Source organism: Fragaria vesca, linkage group LG6, assembly GCF_000184155.1.
Source record: "Fragaria vesca subsp. vesca linkage group LG6, FraVesHawaii_1.0, whole genome shotgun sequence".
Taxonomy (NCBI): domain Eukaryota; kingdom Viridiplantae; phylum Streptophyta; class Magnoliopsida; order Rosales; family Rosaceae; genus Fragaria; species Fragaria vesca.
The window spans coordinates 9,638,921-9,663,201 of NC_020496.1; the positions used below are offsets into that span (position 1 = coordinate 9,638,921).

General features: G+C 38.8%; 6 protein-coding genes across 7 annotated transcripts; all 6 read left to right on the forward strand.

Moving 5' to 3' along the window:
- The first annotated feature begins 467 nt into the window (after nucleotides 1-467).
- On the forward strand, nucleotides 468-1,991 carry LOC101297470 (pentatricopeptide repeat-containing protein At5g42450, mitochondrial-like). The gene has a single exon (XM_004305176.1). It carries the CDS (start codon nucleotides 468-470, stop codon nucleotides 1,989-1,991), a length of 1,524 nt encoding a protein of 507 aa, XP_004305224.1.
- An 892-nt stretch (nucleotides 1,992-2,883) lies between these two features.
- On the forward strand, nucleotides 2,884-6,839 carry LOC101310038 (serine/threonine-protein kinase AFC1-like). Its single transcript, XM_004302744.1, has 12 exons — nucleotides 2,884-3,202; nucleotides 3,479-3,647; nucleotides 3,812-3,838; nucleotides 3,949-4,102; nucleotides 4,180-4,228; nucleotides 4,347-4,461; nucleotides 4,685-4,776; nucleotides 5,099-5,255; nucleotides 5,348-5,412; nucleotides 5,806-5,903; nucleotides 5,988-6,093; nucleotides 6,202-6,839. Exons 1-12 carry the CDS (start codon nucleotides 3,095-3,097, stop codon nucleotides 6,358-6,360), a joined length of 1,299 nt encoding a protein of 432 aa, XP_004302792.1. The 5' UTR covers nucleotides 2,884-3,094; the 3' UTR covers nucleotides 6,361-6,839.
- A 406-nt stretch (nucleotides 6,840-7,245) lies between these two features.
- Nucleotides 7,246-9,503, forward strand: LOC101310329 (heat shock cognate 70 kDa protein-like). Its single transcript, XM_004302745.1, has 2 exons — nucleotides 7,246-7,447; nucleotides 7,837-9,503. The coding sequence occupies exons 1-2, from the start codon at nucleotides 7,246-7,248 to the stop codon at nucleotides 9,192-9,194; spliced, it is 1,560 nt and encodes a 519-aa protein (XP_004302793.1). The 3' UTR covers nucleotides 9,195-9,503.
- Nucleotides 9,504-10,028: 525 nt separating this feature from the next.
- LOC101297761 (probable mediator of RNA polymerase II transcription subunit 37c-like) lies at nucleotides 10,029-12,041 on the forward strand. The gene is made up of 4 exons (XM_004305177.1): nucleotides 10,029-10,242; nucleotides 10,512-11,071; nucleotides 11,123-11,317; nucleotides 11,417-12,041. Exons 1-4 carry the CDS (start codon nucleotides 10,029-10,031, stop codon nucleotides 11,852-11,854), a joined length of 1,407 nt encoding a protein of 468 aa, XP_004305225.1. The 3' UTR covers nucleotides 11,855-12,041.
- Nucleotides 12,042-12,431: 390 nt separating this feature from the next.
- LOC101310620 (heat shock cognate 70 kDa protein-like) lies at nucleotides 12,432-14,617 on the forward strand. The gene is made up of 2 exons (XM_004302746.1): nucleotides 12,432-12,645; nucleotides 13,103-14,617. Exons 1-2 carry the CDS (start codon nucleotides 12,432-12,434, stop codon nucleotides 14,443-14,445), a joined length of 1,557 nt encoding a protein of 518 aa, XP_004302794.1. The 3' UTR covers nucleotides 14,446-14,617.
- A 2,639-nt stretch (nucleotides 14,618-17,256) lies between these two features.
- LOC101310911 lies at nucleotides 17,257-18,679 on the forward strand. 2 transcript variants are annotated; one of them, XM_004302748.1, is made up of 3 exons: nucleotides 17,257-17,510; nucleotides 17,831-17,936; nucleotides 18,038-18,679. In XM_004302748.1, the coding sequence occupies exons 1-3, from the start codon at nucleotides 17,475-17,477 to the stop codon at nucleotides 18,214-18,216; spliced, it is 321 nt and encodes a 106-aa protein (XP_004302796.1). In that variant the 5' UTR covers nucleotides 17,257-17,474; the 3' UTR covers nucleotides 18,217-18,679. The 2 variants fall into 2 exon arrangements, with proteins under 2 accessions (XP_004302796.1, XP_004302795.1); XM_004302747.1 differs by having other exon boundaries at nucleotides 17,260-17,510; nucleotides 17,831-18,421.
- Nucleotides 18,680-24,281: the final 5,602 nt, after the last annotated feature.

Consider the following 24,281-nt stretch of genomic DNA (forward strand, 5'->3'; position numbering starts at 1 on the left):
GACAAACTAAAATCATGCCACATATGACAGTCCAAACGAATGCGTGCATGAAAGAGATTAAGGATGTGTATGAAAGAGATCTAGCCATCATTTCTGAAAAAAAAAAAATTAAATCAAAACTCTGTCCATTGTGGATATATGAAACCAAAAATACAGTTTGAAATGTCTAGTCAAAGAGAGTGAGTTTGAAATTCGTCAATGCATGACGAAGTGCAACTCCAGGAAAAATAATGCTGTGTTGTTGGATTTGCTCATCTTTGAGACTTTGACGTTAGCGTTACCCTTATAATGCCCAAAGGTGACAACTATAGCTTACTTAAAAGTTAAAAGCTAAAACCCTTCAGTTAGTTTATCCCACCTTTGTTAAAACCCACACTTGCAATCCGAAAGCTACATTCTATGTAGTTTTGGTTCCAAGGATCAAAAGCTACCCAATATGCTTATCACCTACTACTTCCCAAACCCACATGAAATCCATGTTTTGCAGATACCCTCTCTCGCAATTCATACAAAGGACAGTTCACACTTCAGCTTGTACCCTTCCTACTGAAACCCGGAAAGCTAATGCCTATCTTGTGAGGCATGCAGCGACCTCAGACGCATTCTTGAATGCCCAGCAAGTGTTCGACGAAACGCCTGACTTAAACGTGGTCTCGGCCACAACAATAATAGGCAGCTTTGCTCGGCAGCATCATCATGAAGAAGCTGTGCACCTCTTTTCAAGAATGCTTGTGTTGAATATTCGACCCAATGAGTACACGTTTGGCACTGTCATTCCCTCCTCGACTGTGCTTGGAGATTTGAGTATAGGTAAGCAACTTCATGCATTTGCAACCAAGATGGGGTTACATTCAAATGTGTTTGTGGGGAGTGCAATGTTGGATCTGTATGCCAAACTGAGCATAATCCAGGATGCTCGGAGAGCTTTCGAAGATACCCAGAAGCCGAATGTTGTTTCCTACACGACATTGATATGTGCTTACCTGAAAAAGGAGATGCTTGAAGATGCTCTTGAGCTTTTTAAAGTGATGCCAGAGAGGAATGTAGTTTCATGGAATGCTATGATTGGAGGGTATAGCCAAACAGGCCACAATGAAGAAGCTGTGAATCTTTTCATTGAGATGCTTCGAAATGGGTTGGTGCCGAGTCAATCTACTTTTCCTTGTGCTATAATTGCAGCTGCTAATATAGCAGCACTAGGAATTGGGAGAAGCTTTCATGCCTGTGCTGTCAAGGCTTTGGGTAAGTTTGATGTGTTTATTAGCAATTCTCTAATAAGTTTCTATGCAAAATGTGGGAGCATGGAAGATAGTCTCTTGGTTTTCAATAGACTCAGGGGAAGAAACATTGTTTCTTGGAATGCTGTGATTTGTGGGTACGCTCAAAATGGTAAAGGAGAGGAAGCCATAAGCTTTTTTGAAAAGATGAGTGTCTCAGAATGTAAACCCAACAGTGTTACACTTCTTGGGTTATTGTGGGCTTGTAATCATGCTGGTCTTGTTGACAAGGGTTACTCCTATTTTAACCAGGCGAGAACGGAGGAGCCCGGCATTCTAAAGCCTGAGCATTATGCTTGTATGGTTGATCTACTCTCGCGCTCAGGGTGCTTCAGACAAGCCAAGGAATTTATTAGTGATTTGCCTTTTGAACCAGGCATTGGTTTTTGGAAGGCATTGCTTGGTGGCTGCCAAATCCACTCAAATATGGAATTGGGGGAGTTTGCGGCAAGAAAAATCCTGGCTTTGGATCCTGGAGATGTGTCATCTTATGTTATGGTGTCTAATGCACATTCTGCAGCTGGAAGGTGGCAGAATGTGTCAACAACAAGGAGAGAAATGAAAGACAAAGGGATGAAGAGGATTCCAGGTTGCAGTTGGATAGAAATCAGAAGCAAAGTTCATGTTTTTACCACCGCGGATAAGAATCATCACCAAATGAATGAAATTTATACTGTGTTAGAAATTATGTACAGAGCATTTGAAGGAGAATAATCAAGAGTTAAAAATTGCAATGATGATATCTCATTCTCTACTGCACCAACATTTAGCTGGAGCTGACCAGCAGGCTAAGAGTCCTTCTGTGCAAGGAACTTTACTTGAGGAAGCTTCAAATACATAATCCGGGAAGGAAATGCCTAACCCAACACAAGCTTCAAATTCTTGGATTAGATGTATAGAACAGAATATTACTGATATGAAATAGGTTTTTCTTCATGACTTCATATGTTCAAAACCTGCTTTCAAATTTTGATATTTGCCAGGATGGCATTCATACAAGGTGTTCTATGTCAGCTAATTGTGCTGCTCATAGCTATCAAAATGGGCATCTTCTGTTATAAATCTGTGCTGGTTATACATTAAGATGTCACTGACGGATCAGAATTCAAAATTCTTCCGTTTTTCGTTTACAAGTAAGATGTTTTTTTTATCCATTTTATCTATAAGTGACTGTCACATTCAAAATTAGAGTTTGAATCTCATTTATCTTATTATCTTCAGGATGCAGAACAACTCCACCGGCAACCAAGATATTTTTGCACCGTGATTTTTAAAGTGTGAAAATGATATGTCTCATTGGATATAAAAATCAGTTCTTCTTTGATAGAAAAATCTCTAGTAACACAACCAAAATTCCCTTTTACATCAAAATATTTCAAAAAAAAAAAAAAAACAAGGGTAATACAGAAAGAATATGCGCGTGGTATATCTCACGGGTCCACCTCTGGACACGTGTCAAATAAATCCACAATGAAAAAGCGCGCAAGAACATACAAACCGGTCGAGCGGTCCCGCGCCCGCGTTTTCAATCAAAATCTGTGGGACCCATATATCTAACCCCAGTTAAGCTACATCTAAAAAAGTTCCACCCCTCTTAACCAGGGTTAGTTCCAAACCCATTGTTATGAGCTTCAGATCCAAGATTAGGGTTCCAAAGGGTTCAAAATTCCCTCACCAAATTCCCCAAATTCCTTTCTCAATTTTTCTATTTTCAATCCTCAGTAGCTCAATTAGGTGCTCAATTTCTTGATCCTTGAAATTCCGGTCGCTCCTTGATAGAGTCTGGTTCTCAGAGGGAGCTCAAAATTAGGGGCAAAATGGAGACGCAGAGGATAATTGAATTTCCTCATCAGAATATGGATAAGCGGCCCAGAAAGAGACCTCGATTAACTTGGGATATGCCTCCTCCTCTTCCTCCTCCCCAGGTTTGTTCTTGTTTCAATTTCAAATTTTGATTTTGATTTTTTATTTTTTTATGTTTTTGTGTTCTGATTGATTCTTTGATCATTACTAAGATGTGAAATACTCATTTCCCTTGTTATAATTTAATTTATGTGTTTTTAATTATTCAAATTCAATTGATATGAATTAGAAATTTGAAATGCAATTCAGTGTTGGTGTATCAGAAGCTGGAAATTTTGATGATTCCTGGAATATGTATGTATAAGGTGATATATGATTGTGCTTGATATGTTCTGCAGCTGCTCCCAATATACTGCGGGCCGGAGTTTGGAAATGGGCCGATTCCCAATTATACATATACGTCTATGTTTTATGGGGGATTGCCTCGGAATGCCTCCCCTCCGTGGAGGCCTGATGATAAAGATGGTCATTATGTGTTTGGCATTGGAGATAATTTAACCCCTCGATGTAAGTCTCTTCAATTTTTGCTTCTATAGATGTTATTATGTGCAAGTAGGTCGAATCGTTTCGCAGCATGTTGATGTTTTTGTTGATAGCTTTAGCTGGTTATTTATGTAACAACGTTACATGTTATATCTTCACTAATACATTGTTCTCATTCAATTTTGCAGATAGGATTCTCAACAAAATGGGAGAGGGTTCGTATTTTATTGCTTTCATGGGAGTATAATACACCTTCGTCAGAAAGGGTACATATCTCTATTTTTTTTATTCTTCAGACATTAATATTTGGTTTGACTTTCTCCAGGGACTTTTGGGCAAGTGTTGGAGTGTTTGGACAATGAAAAGAAAGAACTTGTGGCTATTAAAATTATCCGCTCCATACATAAGTATCGTGAAGCTGCTATGATTGAAATTGATGTCCTACAAAGGCTTGCAAGGCATGATATTGGTGGCACTCGGTAAGGATATTTGATTTTCTGTCTACTTATTGGCTGTAGAAGTTTGATGTTGGTATAAGCGGTTTCATTCTTTGCAGTTGTGTGCAAATTCGGAATTGGTTTGACTATCGTAATCATATTTGTATTGTAAGTATTTTTTGGTACTTCTGATTTCATTAGCTTGGAGGAGCGATATATAATCCTTCATGCCTGAATTTTCTGTGAGTTAAAAGAACTTGCGGATGGATTTAAATGGTTTCAACAGGTATTTGAGAAGCTTGGACCTAGCTTATACGATTTTCTTCGCAAAAACAGCTACCGTTCATTTCCCATTGATCTTGTTCGGGAGCTTGCCAGACAACTTTTGGAGTCTGTAGCATGTGTGTGGGCAATTCTTTGCACCATTTTTGTCTAAGTTTTTGCAACTTGATGCTCAATATGTTTTAGTGTGAAGCTGAGATCTGCATTGATACATATTTTAATTCCACACCAGTTTCTCCATTTTTGTCAAGACAGCATTGGTTTGTTTAAGCATGTAGTTGAAAGTACGATAAATGGCAGTTAATTTACTTCTTTTGATCTGTGTTCTGGTTTACTTTGCAGTTATGCATGATTTACGCCTGATTCATACTGATTTGAAGCCGGAAAATATTCTGCTTGTTTCCTCCGACTACATCAAAGTGCCAGACTATAGGGTATTGTTTCCAAACTCATGCTTTATATTTTGTTAATATGTAACATAATAAATGAGCTTGCGTGCATGCACAAGCATACAACAGCATTGTATGCATTTAGTTAATTATCTTCTGGATTGTCTAATCTTTGTCCATCATTCTAGTAATACTGAGCTATTTTAGGGTAAGCAAGCATATTTTCTGATTTGATCTTTGAAGCTTTAGATTGTGTCTTTTTACGAGTTCACTTCAGACTTGATGTACTATCCCAAGCTTGTGCCCCGTTATCAGTACAATGTCATACTTTTGACACTTAATTGTTTTTTTCTCAATGACAATCAAGTTTCTAGCACGGTCAACTAAAGAGGGTTCTTATTTCAAGAATCTGCCCAAGTCAAGTGCCATCAAGCTCATTGATTTTGGAAGTACAACATTTGAACATCAGGATCATAGCTATGTGGTGTCAACACGCCATTATCGTGCACCTGAGGTTATTTTAGGTAAACAAATTTTGGATGCTCAAAAACAAATCCTGGATACTTTGGCCAATCTTGATTTGCATTTTTGATAACACTCATGATGTTATCTGCAGGTCTTGGGTGGAACTATCCTTGTGATATATGGAGTGTGGGCTGCATACTTGTTGAACTTTGCTCTGTAAGTACCTTGTGTTGATATGGCTCCATCATCTACAATTGAGTTATTTCCCTTTAAAGTAGGATTAATTGTAGCGTTCCGTGGTCAATGGTCATGGGCTTGTAAATATTTCTTTGACAGTAGGTTTCCTCTTATGGCTGACCATTAACTTGTTGCCTCTTTGGACACACAATTTTGAGGATCTCAGTTTAATATTTTCTGATTGCTCAAAGGACCATTAAGGAGTGCAATTTGCATGAGAGACATAGTGAGAAAGGACAGAAGTTTAACATTCTCGTTGTTTGGCTAGGATAAGTATATGTTTGGGACTGCTTTGAAATTTAGTTTCCATGCTTGACTAGAGGGGGTGAATTTCTCTTAACATGTCATTCCTTCTATGTTGTCTTTGAACAGGGTGAGGCCCTTTTTCAAACACATGAGAACTTGGAGCATCTTGCCATGATGGAGAGGGTGTTGGGACCACTGCCGCAGCATATGGTGCTCAGAGCTGAGTAAGACTCTTATTCTACATAGTCCCCATGTCTTCTATGTGGCAGGCAGGTATGGAGCGCTTATATTGTGTCTGACTTTTGCAGCCGTCGTGCTGAGAAATATTTTAGGAGGGGAGCACGACTCGATTGGCCTGATGGGGCCGCATCTAGGGAAAGCATGCGAGCAGTATTCAAATTACCCAGATTACCGGTACTGATTCAATACACAAAAAGTTAACATTTTTTTTTAATTTTCACTTGGATCTTTAACTAATTGGCAGCATATTAACCTGGTTATTGTCTTAATAATGCATTGCAGAACTTAATAATGCAACATGTGGATCACTCCGCTGGTGATCTTATTGAACTACTGCAAGGGCTCCTAAGATATGAGCCCACAGAGCGGCTCAAGGCAAGGGAAGCACTAAGACATCCCTTTTTCACTAGAGATGTGAGAAGGGGTGGCTATCCCCTTTAACAACCTTACTCATCTACATCCGTCATGAGCACAAAAGCTTCAGAGCTTAAATGAGACTTGTGATTTTTCAACTGTATGATTGTTTATGTATAGTAAAGCCTCCCATCTCTCATTTCTTGTCATCGGTTTCTTGTTCCTGTCTTGGTTCTATATTTTGATAAATTGGTGTTTGTTTTGTGATTTTGATGACGAAAATGCTCGACTTAAAGAATAAATTCAAACTACATTGATGTTCTTCTGCCTGATTTGCCCTCTAAACCTAACTTAACATACATTAGAGCAATGAGGAGGTAAATTGGGATGTGTTTTGTTTGGCTTTAGCTCCGCCAAGTACGGTTCAAGCTCTACAAAACTATTAGGACTGTCGAAGCATGGTCATCAAGCATTTAAAAATAATTTTCCCTCATCTTTGTTCCCCTAGATTTAACATCTCAAACAAGTTATCTTTGTTCCCCTAGATTTAACATCTCAAACAAGTTGAAGAGTTGAAGAACAAGTTTATTACATTGTTTTTAGTGAGGAAGTTCTTGTTTTGACATACAAGTTCATCTTTCACAGCTGATGTTTCTAGTTATAGTTCGCTCTGTTTCTAGTTTTGATTGGTTTGATCATTGGTAGTGCAAGAGGGTTTTGCCTCTAATTTTTCTTATAGTGTGTTCCCCATTCAAAAAAAAGAAAAAAGAAAAACCCTTTACTTATCTGACCTGGCAGGATAAAAAGAGCAAGTAAAGACGGATATTTTCACCCGCTCATGTTTTTACTAAACAAGTACAAGCTACTACTGTAGCTCCTGGCCCTCCAGTGCTGAATAACGACGACATTTTCAGTCTCCTCAGTGAAAAGTGAAAACCCTAACTAGGAAGAACCGATTTTGAAGTGGTGAGAATGGCGGCAGAGGCGATCGGGATCGATTTGGGCACGACTTACTCGTGCGTGGGTGTGTGGCAGAATGATCATGTAGAAATTATAGTGAACGATCAGGGCAACAGGACCACTCCTTCTTATGTTGCCTTCAACGAAACCGAGCGTTTGGTTGGTGATGCAGCATTTAACCAGGTCATCAAAAACCCTACCAATTCCATCTTTGGTACTCTCTCTCTCTCTCTCTTTCTCCTCAGACTTTCATTTCTTAAGAACATAAATTGTGAATTTTGAACAGAGTCCACTGCTGTTGGTTTTGATTGAACAAATTTATTTGATTTTATTATAATTACTGTTTTATGATTTGTTTCTTTCTGAATATAGAAACCGTTGCTTTGTTCATGGTTGTTTGTATAACATGTGCACTTGTAAATGTAATGAGGATCCATATAATGATGCATTCGATAGCTTCAATTGGAAGTCAAACATTTATTTCACCTGAGTTTGTAACTTTGCATAATATCATGGTGCGTCTGTGATCTGTCAGCGTATTTCCTCTTGTTTTCCTTTGTTGGAAATTTGAAATGTGCTTGTGAACATGACATTGGTTTGCAGATGCAAAGCGGTTAATAGGTAGGAGGTTCAGTGACATATCTGTTCAAAATGACATGAAGCTCTGGCCATTCAAGGTCATTGAAGGCCCCAATGACAAACCCATGATTGTGGTTACCCATGAGGGTCAAGAGAAACAGTTTGCTGCTGAAGAAATCTCCTCCATGGTTTTGGCAAAGATGCGAGAGATTGCTGAGATGTTCCTTGACTCAACAGTCAAAAATGCAGTTATCACAGTGCCTGCTTACTTCAGTGACTCGCAGCGCCAGGCTACAAGAAATGCAGGTGAGTTTGCAGGTCTAAAGGTGATGCGGATTATCAATGAACCAACAGCTGCAGCAATTGCTTATGGCCTTGAAAAACAGGCTGGTTGGTACTGCAAGAGAAATGTGATGATATTTGATTTGGGTGGTGGAACTTTAGATGTTTCACTGCTTACAATAAGCGCTGGTGCTTTTGAAGTGAAAGCCACGGCTGGAGATACTCACCTTGGTGGTGAAGACTTTGATAACAGAATGGTGGATTTCTGTGCTGCAGAATTTAAGAGGAAGCATGACTTGGATGTGAGTGGAAACTCGAGAGCTCTTAGGAGGCTAAAAAATGCTTGTGAGAAGGCGAAGAGGAGACTTTCATTTACATCTTCTGTGGACATTGAAATTGACTGTTTGGCTCAGGGCATTGATTTGTATATGACTATTTCCCGTGCCAAATTTGAACAACTGAACATGAATTTCTTCAACAAGTGTATGGAGCCTGTGGAGAAGTGTATAAGAGACGCTAACATGGACATAAGCCAAATTGATGATGTTGTTCTCGCCGGTGGATCTTCTAGAATTCCCAAAGTGCAGCAATTGTTGCAAGATGTCTTCAAGGGAAAAAAGCTATGCAAGAGCATTAATCCAGATGAGGCAATAGCATATGGTGCAGCTGTTCAAGCTGCAATCTTGAGCGGGAATGGGAATGGGAAGCTTCACGACTTTACTCTCTCGGATGTCACACCTATGTCACTTGGAGTAGAAGTACAAAATCTGCAGCTTTGCGCTGAAAATATCATGCATTTTGTTATTCCAAGAAACACCAGAGTTCCAGTCAAGAAGAATACAACAATATATACCGTTTATGACAACCAGAGTGCTATTGTCTTCCCAATTTTTGAAGGTGAGAGTGAAAGCACTTTGAATAATAATCTTTTGGGTAAATTTAGCCTCGTGGACATTCCTCCGGCTCCTAAGGGTTATCCATTCGACGTTTGGTTTGAAATTGATGAAAATGGTATCCTAAGTGTCTCTGCTGAGGACAAGTCCACTGGCCAGAAGAAAGGGATTACAATTGCGAGTGACAGAAGCAATTGTTCCAACTGAGATATGAAAGAAAGGGAGCAACCCTCTTCACAACAATGTCCACAAGTTTGATAATGTGCTTCTCTTTTTCTCTCTCACCTGGAAATATCTGGTTGATGTAGTTCATAAAGAGTGTATCTGTTTGAAGTTCATCTTATAATCGCTTCTCAATGGGATCTGATGTCCAATACATGTTTGAAATATATGTACGTCTTTCATGATTTTGTGTGCTACTACAGTTTTCCTATCTCTTATGTTATTTCAATTTAATCTAAGCCCTTGTAGCATATGAGACACTAGAGGACAAAATGGTTTGAAGAAAACACAGGCCAGTGAACAATTCCCTGCCCTCTCAGGCTCTCACCATAATGCTGAAAACATGTCTATGGGGAAAGCCTTTACAGAATTTGGATCCTCTTCTTACACTTGCTTTCAGCAACTATTGCATAGCATATATATTTATCAATTCCTAATTGCAACTCCTTATGCACTGTTTAAGTGTTATGACTTATGAGTTCATCTTTTCTTTGGTTGACGTGATTATATGATTATAATCGAAATTCAAGGAAATTCTATTCTATTTTGGCTAAATGAACATAGTGCTACGTTTGAAAGAACCAAGCTAGGGACATAAATCCCTCCATCAAGTCGTTTTAGCATTCATGCTTAACAAGAAGCCTCAAACAAATTGAACCAACAATTTGTTATGTTTTCTATATTCAAAAAGTTCTTTTATATGAGTCTGTATAATGAACCAGCCTTGACTATTATTTGACCTCACACAACCCAAGTAGTTGAACTAGAAAAGCAACACAGCTACCACTTACATCCCAGTTCCTCATCTGAAAACCCTAAATGACGGAAGAAGAAAAGGGCCAAGCAATTGGGATCGATCTGGGGACGACTTACTCTTGCGTGGCAGTGTGGCAGAATGATCATGTGGAAATCATAGTGAACGATCAAGGCAACAGGACTACTCCTTCTTATGTTGCCTTCAATGATGCTGAACGATTGGTTGGGGATGCAGCAGTTAACCAGGTCCTCAAAAACCCAACCAATTCCATCTTTGGTAGGTTTGCTTCCTAAAACCCTCATCAGTTTATTGCCAATTCTTTCTGAAATATTAGATTTGTCCATGAATGGGGTTCACTGTTGTTGTATCTTCCCAGACTAGTTACATGAACTGCTCTATTTATGAAATGTTTCTCATCTTTGGTTTTTTCTCGCAATTTTGTGTGATTAGATATGTTTCACTTTTGTTTGTGTAAAATGTGCCTTTTTGAGGTTTCTATCATATGATACATCTGCTTTGTTTGTGAATTTGGCATTGATCCGAAGATGCTAAGCGGTTAATAGGTAGGAGATTCGGTGACAACATTGTTCGGATTGATATGAAGATGTGGCCATTCAAGGTAATTGAAGGTGTTGATGACAAGCCTATGATTGTGGTTACTCATGAGGGTCTGGAGAAACTGTTTGCTGCCGAAGAGATCTCCTCCATGGTTTTGGCAAAGATGCGGGAGATTGCTGAGCAGTACCTTGACTCACCTGTGAAAGGTGCAGTTATCACTGTCCCTGCTTACTTCAGTGACTCCCAGCGACAGGCTACAAGAAATGCGGGTGAAATTGCAGGCCTAAAAGTGATGCGTATTATCAGTGAACCGACAGCTGTGGCAATTGCCTATGGCCTTGAAAAGAGGGCTGGCTGGTATAGCAAGAGAAATGTGATGGTATTTGATTTGGGTGGTGGAACTATAGATGTCTCGCTGCTGAACATTTGTTCTGGGGTCTTTGAAGTTTTGGCTACAGCCGGGGACACTCACCTAGGTGGTGAAGATTTTGATAACCGAATGGTTAAGTACTGTGTTGAGGAATTTAAGAAGAAGCATAACTTGGACGTGAGTGGTAACTCCAGGGCTCTTGGTCGGTTAAGAAGTGTGTGTGAGAAGGCAAAGAGGAGACTCTCATTTGTATCTTCTGTTGACATTGAACTCGACTGTTTGGATAAGGGCATTGACTTCTATCTAACTTTCACTCGTGCCAAATTTGAACAACTGAACATGGATTTCTTCAACAAGTGTATGGAGCCTGTGGAGAAGTGTTTGGGGGATGCTAACATGGATATAACTGCTGTGCATGATATTGTTCTTGCCGGTGGTTCTTCTAGAATTCCCAAAGTGCAGCAATTATTACAGAATGTCTTCAAAGGAAAGCAGCTATGCAAGAGCATTAATCCGGATGAGGCAGTGGCATATGGTGCTGCTGTTCAAGCTGCAATCTTGAGTGGAAATGGAAATGAGAAGCTTCAAGACGTCGATCTCTTGGATGTCACACCTCTATCACTTGGAGTGCGGATTCGTGATGATGAAAATTTCATGTGTGTTGTCATTCCAAGGAACACCAGAATTCCTGTCACGAAAAAGAGGAAACTTACTACTCGTTTCGACAACCAACTTGGCATCGAACTTGCAATTTTTGAAGGTGAGTGTGAAATAACTTTAGAAAACAACTTTTTGGGTCAATTTACGCTTGATGGCATTCATCCGGCCCCTACTGGTGTTCCCAGAATAGATGTCATGTTTGATATTGATGAAAATGGAATCCTCAGTGTCTCAGCTAAGGACAAGTTCACTGGTCAGGAAAAAAGAATTACATTCACTAGTGATATAAGAACTTTGTGAGGGAATTAAAGCAGTTCAGACCAGAAAAGCAGAAGAAAAGATGCAACTACGCAAGCAAGGAAAGAGTATCTGTTTGAGTTCTGTTCTATAGTCTAACTTTATATTGGGAATCTTATGTTACTTAACATAGTGCGCTCCTGCACTCTTCGTAAAATCTTTTTCTGTTTCTCAGTTCTCATGTTCTTTTCCTTAGCATTCTAGGAATGAGACCTTTGAGAACAAGATGGTTCGGGAAAAGACAGGTAAGAGAACAATAGGCATTCTTTTCATAAGTTCATAACCCCAGTACCTAAGATTACAATTACAACTTTACAAGTACAAAAGAAAAGAAAGTACATAGACTCCTATTACAACTCTAGTATCCTAAATTAAAAGAAAACAATTAAAGAAAACATTCTACAACTATGAACCAAATATAAATATATTACGTGTCCTAAAAGAAACGATTACGTTCCTCGATAAGTAGCAGAAAACTTCATTAGGTTCGTTTATATTGTTCCAACATACCACCAAAGTCCAAATTCTAAACCACTCTTCTTTGTTTTAGATTTTCTTTAAGCTTTTGAACTGAGCCAGAATGGCGGGAGGAGAAAAGGGTCATGCGATTGGGATTGATCTAGGGACGACGTACTCTTGCGTAGCAGTTTGGCAGAACGATCATGTGGAAATCATAGTGAATGATCAGGGCAACAGGACAACTCCATCCTATGTTGCCTTCAATGATACTGAGCGTTTGGTTGGTGATGCAGCTTTTAACCAGGTCATCAAGAACCCCATCAACTCTGTATTTGGTAGTGTTTCTTCCCAAACCCTAATCTGATCTACTTACTGCCGTTTGTTTCTTATGTTAGTTTTATTCATGTATGACGTTTCAATTTTCAGATTCTTTTTTACACAACAGAGTTATAGTCAAATTCTTCTGATCTTCAGTTTCATAAATTTCAATTGTTTGTATTAGAAGTAAGTTCAGATTGTTAGAACATATGGTGTAAAACTGCTGCTGCTGCTTAACTAACCCAAGAAGTCAATCCATTCTGGTAAAAAGCAATTCTTGACTACTTAAATGACATCTTGAACAATTAAGAAGTGTAACTTGTTTCAATATTTGTTGTGTGACATGTGTATTTGTAACCTCGTAAATATGATTGATGATTGATGAATGCATTCGTGCTAGTATCATATGATGGTTTTGCTTTAGTTATCATTCATTATTGGTTATGTGTTTGTGAATATGACATCGGTTTGCAGATGCAAAGCGGTTAATAGGTAGGAAGTTCAGTGACGACTCTGTTCAAAATGATATGAAGCTCTGGCCATTCAAGGTCATTGAAGGTGTTGATGGGAAGCCTATGATTGTGGTCTCCCATGAGGGTCAGGAGAAACATTTTGCTGCTGAAGAAATCTCCTCCATGGTTTTGGCAAAGATGCGGGAGACTGCTGAGGAGTTCCTTGACTCAACAGTCAAAAATGCGGTTATCACAGTGCCTGCTTACTTCAGTGACTCGCAGCGCCAGGCTACAAGAAATGCATGTGAGTTTGCAGGTCTAAATGTGATGCGGATTATCAATGAACCAACAGCTGCAGCAATTGCTTATGGCCTTGAAAGAAAGGCTGGTTGGTATAGCAAGAGAAATGTGATGATATTTGATTTGGGAGGTGGAACTTTAGATGTGTCACTGGTTACCATAAGCACCGGTGATTTTGAAGTGAAAGCCACGGCTGGAGACACTCACCTTGGTGGTGAAGACTTTTATAACAGAATGGTGGATTTCTGTGCTGCGGAATTTAAGAGGAAGCATGACTTGGATGTGAGTGGAAACGCGAGAGCTCTTAGGAGGCTAAGAAATGCTTGTGAGAAGGCGAAGAGGAGACTTTCATTTACATCTTCAGTGGATGTTGAAATTGATTGTTTGGAACAGGGCATTGATTTGTATATGACTATTTCCCGTGCCAAATTTGAACAACTGAACATGGATTTCTTCAACAAGTGTGTGGAGCCTGTGGAGAAGTGTATAAGAGACGCTAACATGGACATAAGCCAAATTGATGATGTTGTTCTCGCCGGTGGATCTTCTAGAATTCCCAAAGTGCAGCAATTGTTGCAAGATGTCTTCAAGGGAAAAAAGCTATGCAAGAGCATTAATCCAGATGAGGCAATAGCATATGGTGCAGCTGTTCAAGCTGCAATCTTGAGCGGGAATGGGAATGGGAAGCTTCACGACTTTACTCTCTTGGATGTCACACCTATGTCACTTGGAGTAGAAGTAGGAACTAATAATGTCATGCATTTTGTTATTCAAAGAAACACCAGAATTCCGTTAAAGAAGAATACGACACTATTTACCCAATTTGACAACCAGAGTGTATGTTGTTTCCCAATTTTTGAAGGTGAGAGTGAAAGCACTTTGAATAATAACCTTTTGGGTAAATTCAGGCTTGTGGACCTTCCTTTAGGTCCTGAGGGTCATCCATTCGACGTTTGGTTTGAAATTGATGAGAATGGTATCTTAAGTGTCTCTGCTGAGGACAAGTCCACTGGCCAGAAGAAAGGGATTACAATTGCGAGTGACAGAAGCAATTGTTCCAACTGAGGTATGATAGAAAGGGAGCGACCTTTTTTCATCAGTTCACTCCAAGCTTGATTATGAGCTTTTATTTTTCTCTGACGTATGGAATTATCTGGTTGGTTTTGCTTGATATGATCTCTGTTTGAATATTTCAATCACTTGTCAATGTACTCCTGATGTTTGATTAATGTTTCGCTGGGACTTTGAAATAACTACGAGATTTCTGTGCTTCTACTCTTTGTAGGTTTTTTTGTTTGTCTGTTTAATTATGTCCTAGTTTTCCATCAGTCATTGTAGAAAATGAGAGAGTTGAGACTTGAGAGTGTCCTAAAAAAATTGAGAGAGTTGAGAGCAAAATGGTTCAAGGAAACACACGACTTCAATAAGGTCATGAATTCTCTTATTCGATTTCGCTTGAATAATCAATCATAGTCGTGTATTAATTACAAATTCAAGAGTTATGAATGTCCACTTCTAGCTTCTGCCGTATGCAATTTGTAAAGGCAGTATTGCTTCATTTTTCTTCGTTTGCTCACGCACCGTTAGATTCATACGGCTATAATTGAAATTCAAGCAGACCTTAATTAACACATTTTGGCTAGTTGCATCGAAATAGGGCTATTTCTGAAAGAGGACAGTCCGATATTCGACTATTATTTGGTTCTTGTATAGATTGGAACTGATTGTCTTGTGGCACTTTGAAAATGTGAATTGTAGATTGCTCATTGCTGCATTTGATATTTAGCTGCAAGCCTGCAAGTGACAAGCCGTGAACGAACAGTAGAGCAGACCAAGTCATTATCATCTTGAGCTGTAATTGCACTAACATTGTATAATCTACACTGGTTAGCTTAAAGTCCCCAACGCAATCATACTGGTGACTGTGCCCATATTTGATGATATTCTAAAATAAAACTTGAAAGATTTGAAACAATGCTACAGCAGTTAATAAGGATGATCGATCCTGGCCTTTTGAATTTTGTTTACATATTTCCAAATGCTTTTGGGACAAGATAACAAGAATGATCATTATGCATACCCTTTTTTTCTTTTATTTGGGTCGAATTGTGCTAGGATATGTTTTTCACACGAGAGTAGCTTGAAACTATATACAAATTGGAGATTTCGTATTGAGGTGCACACGGATATGAGGTGAACTAACGACTGTAGTCGCTCATTCTCTAGTTCATATCGAGTGGAAGAAACAAATACAGAAGTATCTGATGAAGTGCTTAAATAAATATAAAAAGAGAATTGATGAACGCATGCACTCTTCATCCTTCTCTATGTACGTAGGAAGAAAAAACTCCATCCTACCCTATATAGGAAGAAAAATCTATGAACTCATCATTCCCCATAGCCATTAGAAATTTCACCCTAAGCTAGCATATATGATTGAAGTTTCTGGCATTTGGTAAAGTATGTCTCATCACTCATCAAAGTAGGTCATCAACTAATAATAAAAGAGTTGAACTTGCACAGGTACGTAAATGCAAATGGAATAGCATGCAGGAGTGAAGTCCACAGCTTCCAGGAGGAAACTACAGAAACTGTAAATTAGGACAGGAAAAGAAAAAAAAAGGACCAACAGGTGAAAATCTACTGTTAGTTTATTCCCTTTTAAGACGAGTACACAGATAATGATCTTCATCCATGGCCACCGTTTGGATATGCAGTAGTTCTTTGTACACAATCACATGCCTCCCATGCCATTCATTAGCTCTTCCGCAGTGAAGCCCATAAGTGAGATCAAATACTTCCATAATGGCATTACTCATGCAAAGAGGATTGCCTGGGATGCGAACAAAGCTAGAACTAAAATGCAAAAGCAAACAAAAGACACCGATTGAAGAGCCTAATAAGCACCAGGGAGCTCATAATTGTTATACTTATTTTCTGCTTGCTGGTCCCAAAACTAGGTATGCATGATTGTACTAAATTTACTATACATAATAATGTACTATATTATGTACTATAGGTCTATAGTAGAGTTCCTTTTGAGGTTAACTATACTTCAGACGGGCATGTCTCATGAGTCGTAGTTTAGTTGGTTAAGTACTTTAACTAACAACTTTGAGATCAAATGATTAAAAAATTATAAAGACCTAACAAATCGTCGATCCGACTCATTATGAAAATAGTAACTCGTGTCATCAGAATGCAAAATCTTTCATAGAAAGGAAGTTGTATGTCACTACACTAACAGTAAGGTGGAGTGATTATGCATGTTAGATGAATTGATATTAATGAAGCTTAAGAATTTGATATTCTACTTCCACTCGAGTGGAAACACATATATATACAGTCCAATATTTGATCCTAGTTTCTGAAATCTTATGCTCTGACTTACTCATCGTGTAGTATTTAGAAATATATTTATTCTTTTATTCTTTTATGAGCAAGCTAGAACACGATGTCCGTAAATACTTATTAGACTTATAAACGAATCTCACTTGCTAAACTGAGTTTTAATTTCTCAATCAACCAACGTCAGCAGGATCCGAATCTAAGGAGGTTGTAAGGACTCACTTGCGCATGAAGACCCTTGTGATCCTTAAGAAGTGTGGGTGGCCTTGCGCGGCGTAAGGTATACCTACATACGAAGTGGGATATACAGAGGCTTGTAACACATGTACAAGGCGACAGGACCCCACGTGTCATGTGGACAGTGGGGTTAGTAGTGGCCACGTATAAGAGACAAACAAAGGCTGCTTGTAGAATCTCCTCTAATCCCCTCTCCACCAATCATCTCCTCTCTCCCACGTGGGCATTCCAACCATGACATCATAGGATACTACTTTCTTTATTTATTCATCTTCCTCCTCCACGGCCCCCCTTACTTATTTTAACCTATAAGCTATAACCCAACACAGTGCTCCAGTACCACACTCAACTTTCTTGATCCGATCCTCCTAGTTATAATGATCTAGTCCCCTCCATCCTCAATCCTCATCTCAATCTCTCTCACTCTACCTAATTTGTTCCCAGTTTGAACCAAGTCGATCTCTGAGAGAACTATACAGATCGCCGATAGAGCTAGCTTCTTCTGCAACATGGGCGATTCTTCATCTGCTTCATACATCCACATGGTAAGCTAGCTTTGCTTCTACTGTATAAGACTCTCGCTTCATCGGTGATGATCATATTCAGGGTCGACGAACTCATCAAGCATGCAAGCGATCGACTTGTTCAGTCGTCCCTGATCTATGATCCATCGAACCCCTGACTTATTCTGGGGACTCTTGCAGTTCTTGGTACACGTCTTGTGGGCAGCTATAGCTTTTAAGTTTTGTACTAGTTTTTATGATTCAATATGTGATCGTGTACATTCTTTTTCTTTATCTCTTTCGAGTTTTGATTGGATGGTGATGATGATGATGAAAACGATGATTATCCATGGTTTGGTTAGGTGCACCACTTGATCGAGGAGTGCATCATCTTCAACATGACCAGAGAAGAGTGCATGGAAGCCCTCTCCAAGCATGCCAAAATAAAACCCATTATTACCTCCACAGGTACGTACAACATCAACTTGACACTACATACGCAGGTGCTTGAATCTCTATCTTCTAACAGAAACATGTTTGATTGCATGGGATTGATTTGGGTGGCTCAGTCTGGAAGGAGCTGGAGAAGGAGAACAAGGAGTTCTTCGAGGCCTACACAAACAGTAGAGAAGCTGCGAGAGAATCCAAAACGGAGAGAAAGCAAAGAATCCAGAAGATGCTCTCGGGTCATCTTTCAAAAACAGACACAGACGAAAGCAGCTGCACTACAACCGAATCCGACGACTAGTAATTTGCATGTATTCGATATTTGATCTAGACAAACTATCGGTATCAAGGGTCATCTGACCTTTTCAGCTTTGCTAGCAAGATCGAGAACCGCTAGATATTATGTGTAACATCAGCATAAAGGTAGTAAACTAGATCTGTAGCTTGGCTTTGGAAGTAAGGGAATGCAAAACGTCCACAATAGGACGGCACATACGACGTCGTAGTAGTTATCAGTCAGTCTAGCTTTTGTTGTTTTGGCTGTCATATATTCTGGTGGTGGTGATGAGTAGTGTAGTTGGGAAATGTGATTCTGTGGCTAGGGTACCACACGTGGCGTTAACGTGGCAAAGCCCCTGTGCCTGAATTGGCTTCCATTGTGTGTACGTGTCTCTGACGCAGATGTATGTGATGGCATCGAATTAATCATCCATTATTTTCTGTAAATACATAATTTGCAGCTAGCTTTTGTAGTTTTTCTCTTCAACTCCATGCTTTTTCTTGTTTTTTTTTAATTCAGGATGAGATAATAAGCCATCATCTCAGATGCGTTAGTAACACGCTTAATTATTTAATTAGTATTTGGACGAATGTCCACAAAGGTACGTATCACAATATATATAATCAAACTAAATTCTCGTTGTACAAGTACGATTCTAAAAGTCTCTTAAACTAACTGGTCATAAACTAGTACCTCTTAAGTTAACTGGTTATAAACTAGGGCCTCTTAAGTTAGCTGGTTATAAACCGGTGCGAACTAAGATTTGAACTCTTTAACACGGAATTGGTTCATACTAAGCATCATAATCAATCATCAATTTATCGGTAAAGATAATAAACTCATTATCTCTAATCCTCTAAAAGGAAGAAAACAGAAAACAGAAAACAGAGTACTATCAAAGGACATGCAACAACAAAAAAGTAACTCAAGAAACCCTAAACTCAAGCCAACCAAGATCTATGTACTATGCAGACCTAAAATTAGGAAGGTCTGCCAGATCTCTGGAATATGCCGCAAGAGTACGAGGGCAAGAATTCCCTAAGTGAACACCCACATGATTTGCACCACAATTTGCCAAACAATGCAATTAGCCCTCATATACGTGCATGTATACAAAAGAAATACAGGGAAAATCACAGCCACATTGACCTATATATCAGATTGTTGCTTTGGATTACCAATAGTTTGTCAAGTGTTTCTCAAATGGCCAGTTGTTACAGGACGTCAGTAATGTCGTTAACTCTATGTAATTCTTAATTTTCAAAAGATAATTTCGGGTATTCTCTATTATCCATTTTCTTTATATTTGTTTTACTCTTTTTCTATTTATATACATTTTTTTTAATTTTGTTAACTCAAACCATAATCTTAATGACTTTACTGTCTGCAAGTAGATCACTCTATTCCATTTTCTATTTTTAAATTTTTGGTCTTCCATAAATTGTTGTTTTGTTCCTAGTTCAACAATGAGAATTGGATCTTCTATGTTAAAAAATGACTTTGCTGCTCTTCAAAAAAATTTATTACTAGTTCTGTCACATCCCGACCCTTAAATTTTTACCTTATTTACTATCTTGATTATAATAAGAATTTTACCGTCTCCGTCATTGAGTTAATAGTTTAATTGGTCCCTAGAGGGGTTTCTGGGACGATTATGTGCGGAGGATTATTCGTAGGAGGAAAATACGACGACGGTAAAAATGGTAAATTTTAGCTAGTAAAAGGTAATTTTTATTAGGGTATTATTTTTTTGGGGTGTTTTATTTTGGAGTGGGTTGATTTATATGGGTTTGGACCGGGTGTGGGAGAGGCCCAACACCCACACACTCACTTCTCTCTCTTCTCCCAATTTTCTTTCCCCCGAATTCTTCCTCCCGCTGCCCGGTTTTCCGGCCGTCCTCCTGCCGCCGTCCGGCCACCATCTGCCACCGCTCTGGTCCCAAACTGACGGCCTCCGAGCCAGCTACCTCCCTAGACCGATGACAGCCGCCCTAGCTCCGCCGTGAAGGAGCGCTCTCCCCCGAAAGGTTTGACTGTCCAAAGCTTCACGTCGTCGGAACTCCCTCCTCCGGCCACCATAGCCGACGATCCTTAGCTCGTTTTGTAGCCCTCCTCCTGTGCAGCAACCCCTCCAAAGAGCTCACTCTCTCTTGAGCTAGGTAAGGAGAAATGTGGAGTTGAAATTTCTAGGGCTTTTAGGATGTTTTTAGTCGATTACCCTAGCTAGGCTTGGATTTTGGGTTTGTGCTAGTTAGGGAAGTTGTAGAGCATGATAAGAGGATTATGCTGTCAAATTTTCATAGAATTTGGAGGTCGCCGAAATCGGCCTCCGGCCGCCGCTGCTGGCGGAGCCGGCACCGGCGCCGGAGCTGTTTGGGAGATTTTTAATGTTGTTAAATTTGGAATATTAAGGGGAGTTTATTGAAGTGAGTTATGAAATTTTTGGATGAGTTTTGGATAGGTTTATGAATTTCCAAAGTGTGGTATTTTTGGCGATTAAATAATGTAGAATCCGGCCGTAGGATTTAAGTCGTATTTTGGGGGAGGTTGTATTTACGATTGCAGTATGTTCGGTGAAGGTTGAGCCATTTTGAGTTAAGAATGGCGTAGATGGACAATGATGGGTGTGTGGGAGGCTCACGTTTAATTTTGCCCATTTTGTTTAATTATTGGATTTTAGTGGGAAATTAATATTATATTTGGAACAGGACGTGAGGAGGCTCGAGCAGACGAGGCCCCAGATCGACATCAGGCTTAGGCCAAATTTGTGAGTGGACGTTTATTTTAAATAAATGCATGCTATAGTTCATGGTTGAACAATAAATGTTGCGGAATATTTTGACGTCATTTTAATTTGACGATTTTTATTTCTCTTGTAGAGTTACCGAAAATGGGATTTTCGGTGGATATAAATATGTATTTATGAAGAGAGTATGTATATAAATGCTAGCTAACCATATGTGTCTGTCCACCTTAATGGCGTAGCATATAGCCGCATTATGGTGTGACGTGAGCGTAGTAGCCCTATATGAGTGTTTAATTCACATAGGGGGTATGGACACATATTTATATACTCGTCTGTCCACCTTAATGGCGTAGTGTAGCACCGCATTAAAGCGTGACGTGAGCGTTGGACGCGAGCGTAGTAGCCCTATATAGACCCATGAATTTATATAGAGAGTATGGACGTGTGTAAATACATACATATATTATAGAGTCTGAGAGACTCGATATTTTATGAGATAAAAGTTTTATCGCTTGCGGCATGCATTCGATTTTTTCCTTAGAAATGGATTTGGGGAACCATAAATATTTTTCTTATTAATTTATTTTTGTCCACTCACTCTAACATTATTAAATGTTTTTCCCCTGGGCCCTTTGTTTTAAAATGCCCAGTCTGCAGAGTTCGGGTTGGATCTAGTAGGAGACGAGGCATAGTCACCCGTTTTTCCGCCAATTTTCCTCAGTAGGTTACCTGTTCAACCTACTCGTGTTTTCTTGCTTCCGCTAGAGTCTAGTAACTCTGGATACTTTGGGATTGTTGTATATTATTTCGGTGGTGTGCTTGGCCAGTTGATTTGATGTTTAGAATCTCTGAAGTATAATGTTTGCTTTTATTAGCTGGATATTTATGTGAAGTTTGGACGTGTTGTAGTAAGAGTGTAAATTTGAATTTTTCGAGCTAGGGCTGTCCATTTTCAAGGGAGGTTTTACTAATCTTTTCGGTAAAATTTTCCTTGGAGGTGGTCCCCGCACGACTTACTTCGGGTTTCAGGGTGAAATTTGGGGCGGGTCGTGTCAAGTTCAGTATGTTATAAATATTATAATCTATATGGTTGTCCACGTAATTACTCATTAGTTATGTACTATGATGTAAACCCTACCTCTATATAAAGAGGCTAATGAGAATAAATGAGTGGACTTCTACCTCCTTCTAACTATTCTCTCTGTGTCTTCTCTCTATCTTTTCTTTACTTTATAACACGTTATCAGCACGACTCTACTTTTGAGTTGATATCGTGCTGATAACGGCCAAACCCTAGAAAACCAAATTTGATTTTGTCGTTCTCCTTTTCCCAATTTTTTAACAACTCAATGATGATTAAAAAAAAAGTCATACGGTGCAACTCAATGTTGCTTATTCTCACCGATAGTCTTGATCTATGAGTTTGATTTGCTTATTGCTTTATATGCGTACATGGTTTCTATGTTATCATGTTATTTGTACATCATGATATATTTGCTTCCCCATGATTGATTATCCAGAAATTTTTTGTCGATCACCTTCCATTGTTGGGTTTATCAATTTGTTTTCCCAGTAGTCATAGAATGAGCGATTTGATCATTGATTTACTTGATATGCATGAGATGATCTATGAGCTACCTGATTCTTTGTTTTGGTTTTTGTTATGCAAATTTTATGATTTCAAATTGTTTTGCAGGCCGACATATATACTTGCTATCATATGCAAGCATGATTGACTTATCTTTAAGTCTTATATGAGGTTTGAAAGCATAATTGGGTTGGCGTTAATTTTCCCTTATGGTAATATTCTATACCCATAATTTGGGTAGACTTCAAGTTCTATGGAACACTGTGCGTTTTGCTTCCATTTATGTTTCCAGCTTCCATTTTTCTCAAGATTGTTATGATCTCCTTAGCATAATTATGATGAAGCATGAAATACATCACTACGCATATTGATTTTTGATTTCAGATCGTGACCTTAAGTCCCTTGATCGAACTATAAAGGGCCTGAAGTTCCTCGAGAGTAATATATAATCGGAATTGCGATATAAAGTTTCTCAATGCTTGTAAAATTACCAAGGGCCAAAAATTCCCTCATAGTTATACAATGATTGAAACCACATCTTGTGATCCCTAATCATATATGGGCTTGAAGTCCCTTACCTATTTGATATTAGTTGCATGTGTAACTACAAGAGATCAAGAAAACAAGATTATCATATTAGTGAATCTAACCAGACCAGAAGTTCTGTGTATTCATTAATTCATGGAACCAAAAGTTTCATGTGTACAATTTATTTACTTTTCGCTCTTTACATTTTTCTTATTTTGTTATGCAATTTCATTATTGTACTTATTGTTTAAATTTTATTGTTCATACGGGCCAGCAGCCTTATATCTCGAATGTATGAAGTTTCACTTGGGTTACTCGAGTCCGAAGTTTCGAGCACTTGAATTATTTGAACCTGAAGTTTGACATACGAAATCTGAGAACCTATCATTCTAACATTATAAATTCGAACCTGAAGCTTCGATTTCACAAATGATTGATGGCTCCAGAAGAGCATCCTTTTTGAATTAAGTGTCTCCAATGCGGTTCAAAATCGATTAATATATGATATAGATTGTGTCAAATTTTACAGTGAACTAAGGCACATAATATCATGAACCAGAAGTTCATTGAACCAAATACATTATTTGGCATGACAAGTTATGTCATATTTTACGTATAGTGCTACCTAGAATCAATAACAAATTTTGATGACCACTAGCCCTACTCATAGCCGATTATTTATTTGTCGCATATTTTTGAGTTGTCACTTTAATGAGACAATCCTCCTGTCATGAGGGGGAGAAAGATTGTTCTTGAAGAACGATGTAGAGTGGTGAGAGTTATTTATCCACCTTCTCATTTTGATGTTGAGAAATGTCTTAGTTAGTGATTTGATAAAAGATCTTGACAAACGTATATGCTAAAAGCATAGGCATTACCATGGATTAAAGTCAATGAGACCATCTATATTAACTCAAATACTTTATACCCCATTTGATTTGTGGGATGAACATGTATCCAAGTGACATGGTTCTCCTGAAGAGAATGTCATGATACAATGTTAAAGTTCCTAATACGGCTACACATACAAAGGTTGTAGGTACGCCATTAGAGAATAGAGTCTTCGTTGACACATGAATTTAATGTTCTTGACCTCAAACTTGGTTTTGGTTCGCCACCAGCCAATGAACATCTCACTCAAAAGAAAGTGATAGAGCTTTAAACGCGTATTTGCGCACAGTCAAAATAAGACAGTCTTCTCGCCGTTAGGGGGAGAATAAGACT

What these genes read in the sequence shown, in the direction of transcription:
- LOC101297470 (XM_004305176.1), top strand. Translation starts at nt 468, where the DNA reads ATGAAATCCATGTTTTGCAGATACCCTCTCTCGCAATTCATACAAAGG.
- LOC101310038 (XM_004302744.1), top strand. Translation starts at nt 3,095, where the DNA reads ATGGAGACGCAGAGGATAATTGAATTTCCTCATCAGAATATGGATAAG. An exon ending in ACTTTTGGAGTCTGTAGCAT is followed by an intron (nt 4,462 to 4,684) that starts GTGTGTGGGCAA and finishes TTTACTTTGCAG; the next exon opens with TTATGCATGATTTACGCCTG. An exon ending in TCAAAGTGCCAGACTATAGG is followed by an intron (nt 4,777 to 5,098) that starts GTATTGTTTCCA and finishes ATGACAATCAAG; the next exon opens with TTTCTAGCACGGTCAACTAA.
- LOC101310329 (XM_004302745.1), top strand. Translation starts at nt 7,246, where the DNA reads ATGGCGGCAGAGGCGATCGGGATCGATTTGGGCACGACTTACTCGTGC. An exon ending in CCCTACCAATTCCATCTTTG is followed by an intron (nt 7,448 to 7,836) that starts GTACTCTCTCTC and finishes ATTGGTTTGCAG; the next exon opens with ATGCAAAGCGGTTAATAGGT.
- LOC101297761 (XM_004305177.1), top strand. Translation starts at nt 10,029, where the DNA reads ATGACGGAAGAAGAAAAGGGCCAAGCAATTGGGATCGATCTGGGGACG. An exon ending in AGAAGAAGCATAACTTGGAC is followed by an intron (nt 11,072 to 11,122) that starts GTGAGTGGTAAC and finishes GTGTGTGAGAAG; the next exon opens with GCAAAGAGGAGACTCTCATT. An exon ending in TAACTGCTGTGCATGATATT is followed by an intron (nt 11,318 to 11,416) that starts GTTCTTGCCGGT and finishes AATCCGGATGAG; the next exon opens with GCAGTGGCATATGGTGCTGC.
- LOC101310620 (XM_004302746.1), top strand. Translation starts at nt 12,432, where the DNA reads ATGGCGGGAGGAGAAAAGGGTCATGCGATTGGGATTGATCTAGGGACG. An exon ending in CCCCATCAACTCTGTATTTG is followed by an intron (nt 12,646 to 13,102) that starts GTAGTGTTTCTT and finishes ATCGGTTTGCAG; the next exon opens with ATGCAAAGCGGTTAATAGGT.
- LOC101310911 (XM_004302747.1), top strand. Translation starts at nt 17,475, where the DNA reads ATGGGCGATTCTTCATCTGCTTCATACATCCACATG. An exon ending in CTGCTTCATACATCCACATG is followed by an intron (nt 17,511 to 17,830) that starts GTAAGCTAGCTT and finishes TGGTTTGGTTAG; the next exon opens with GTGCACCACTTGATCGAGGA.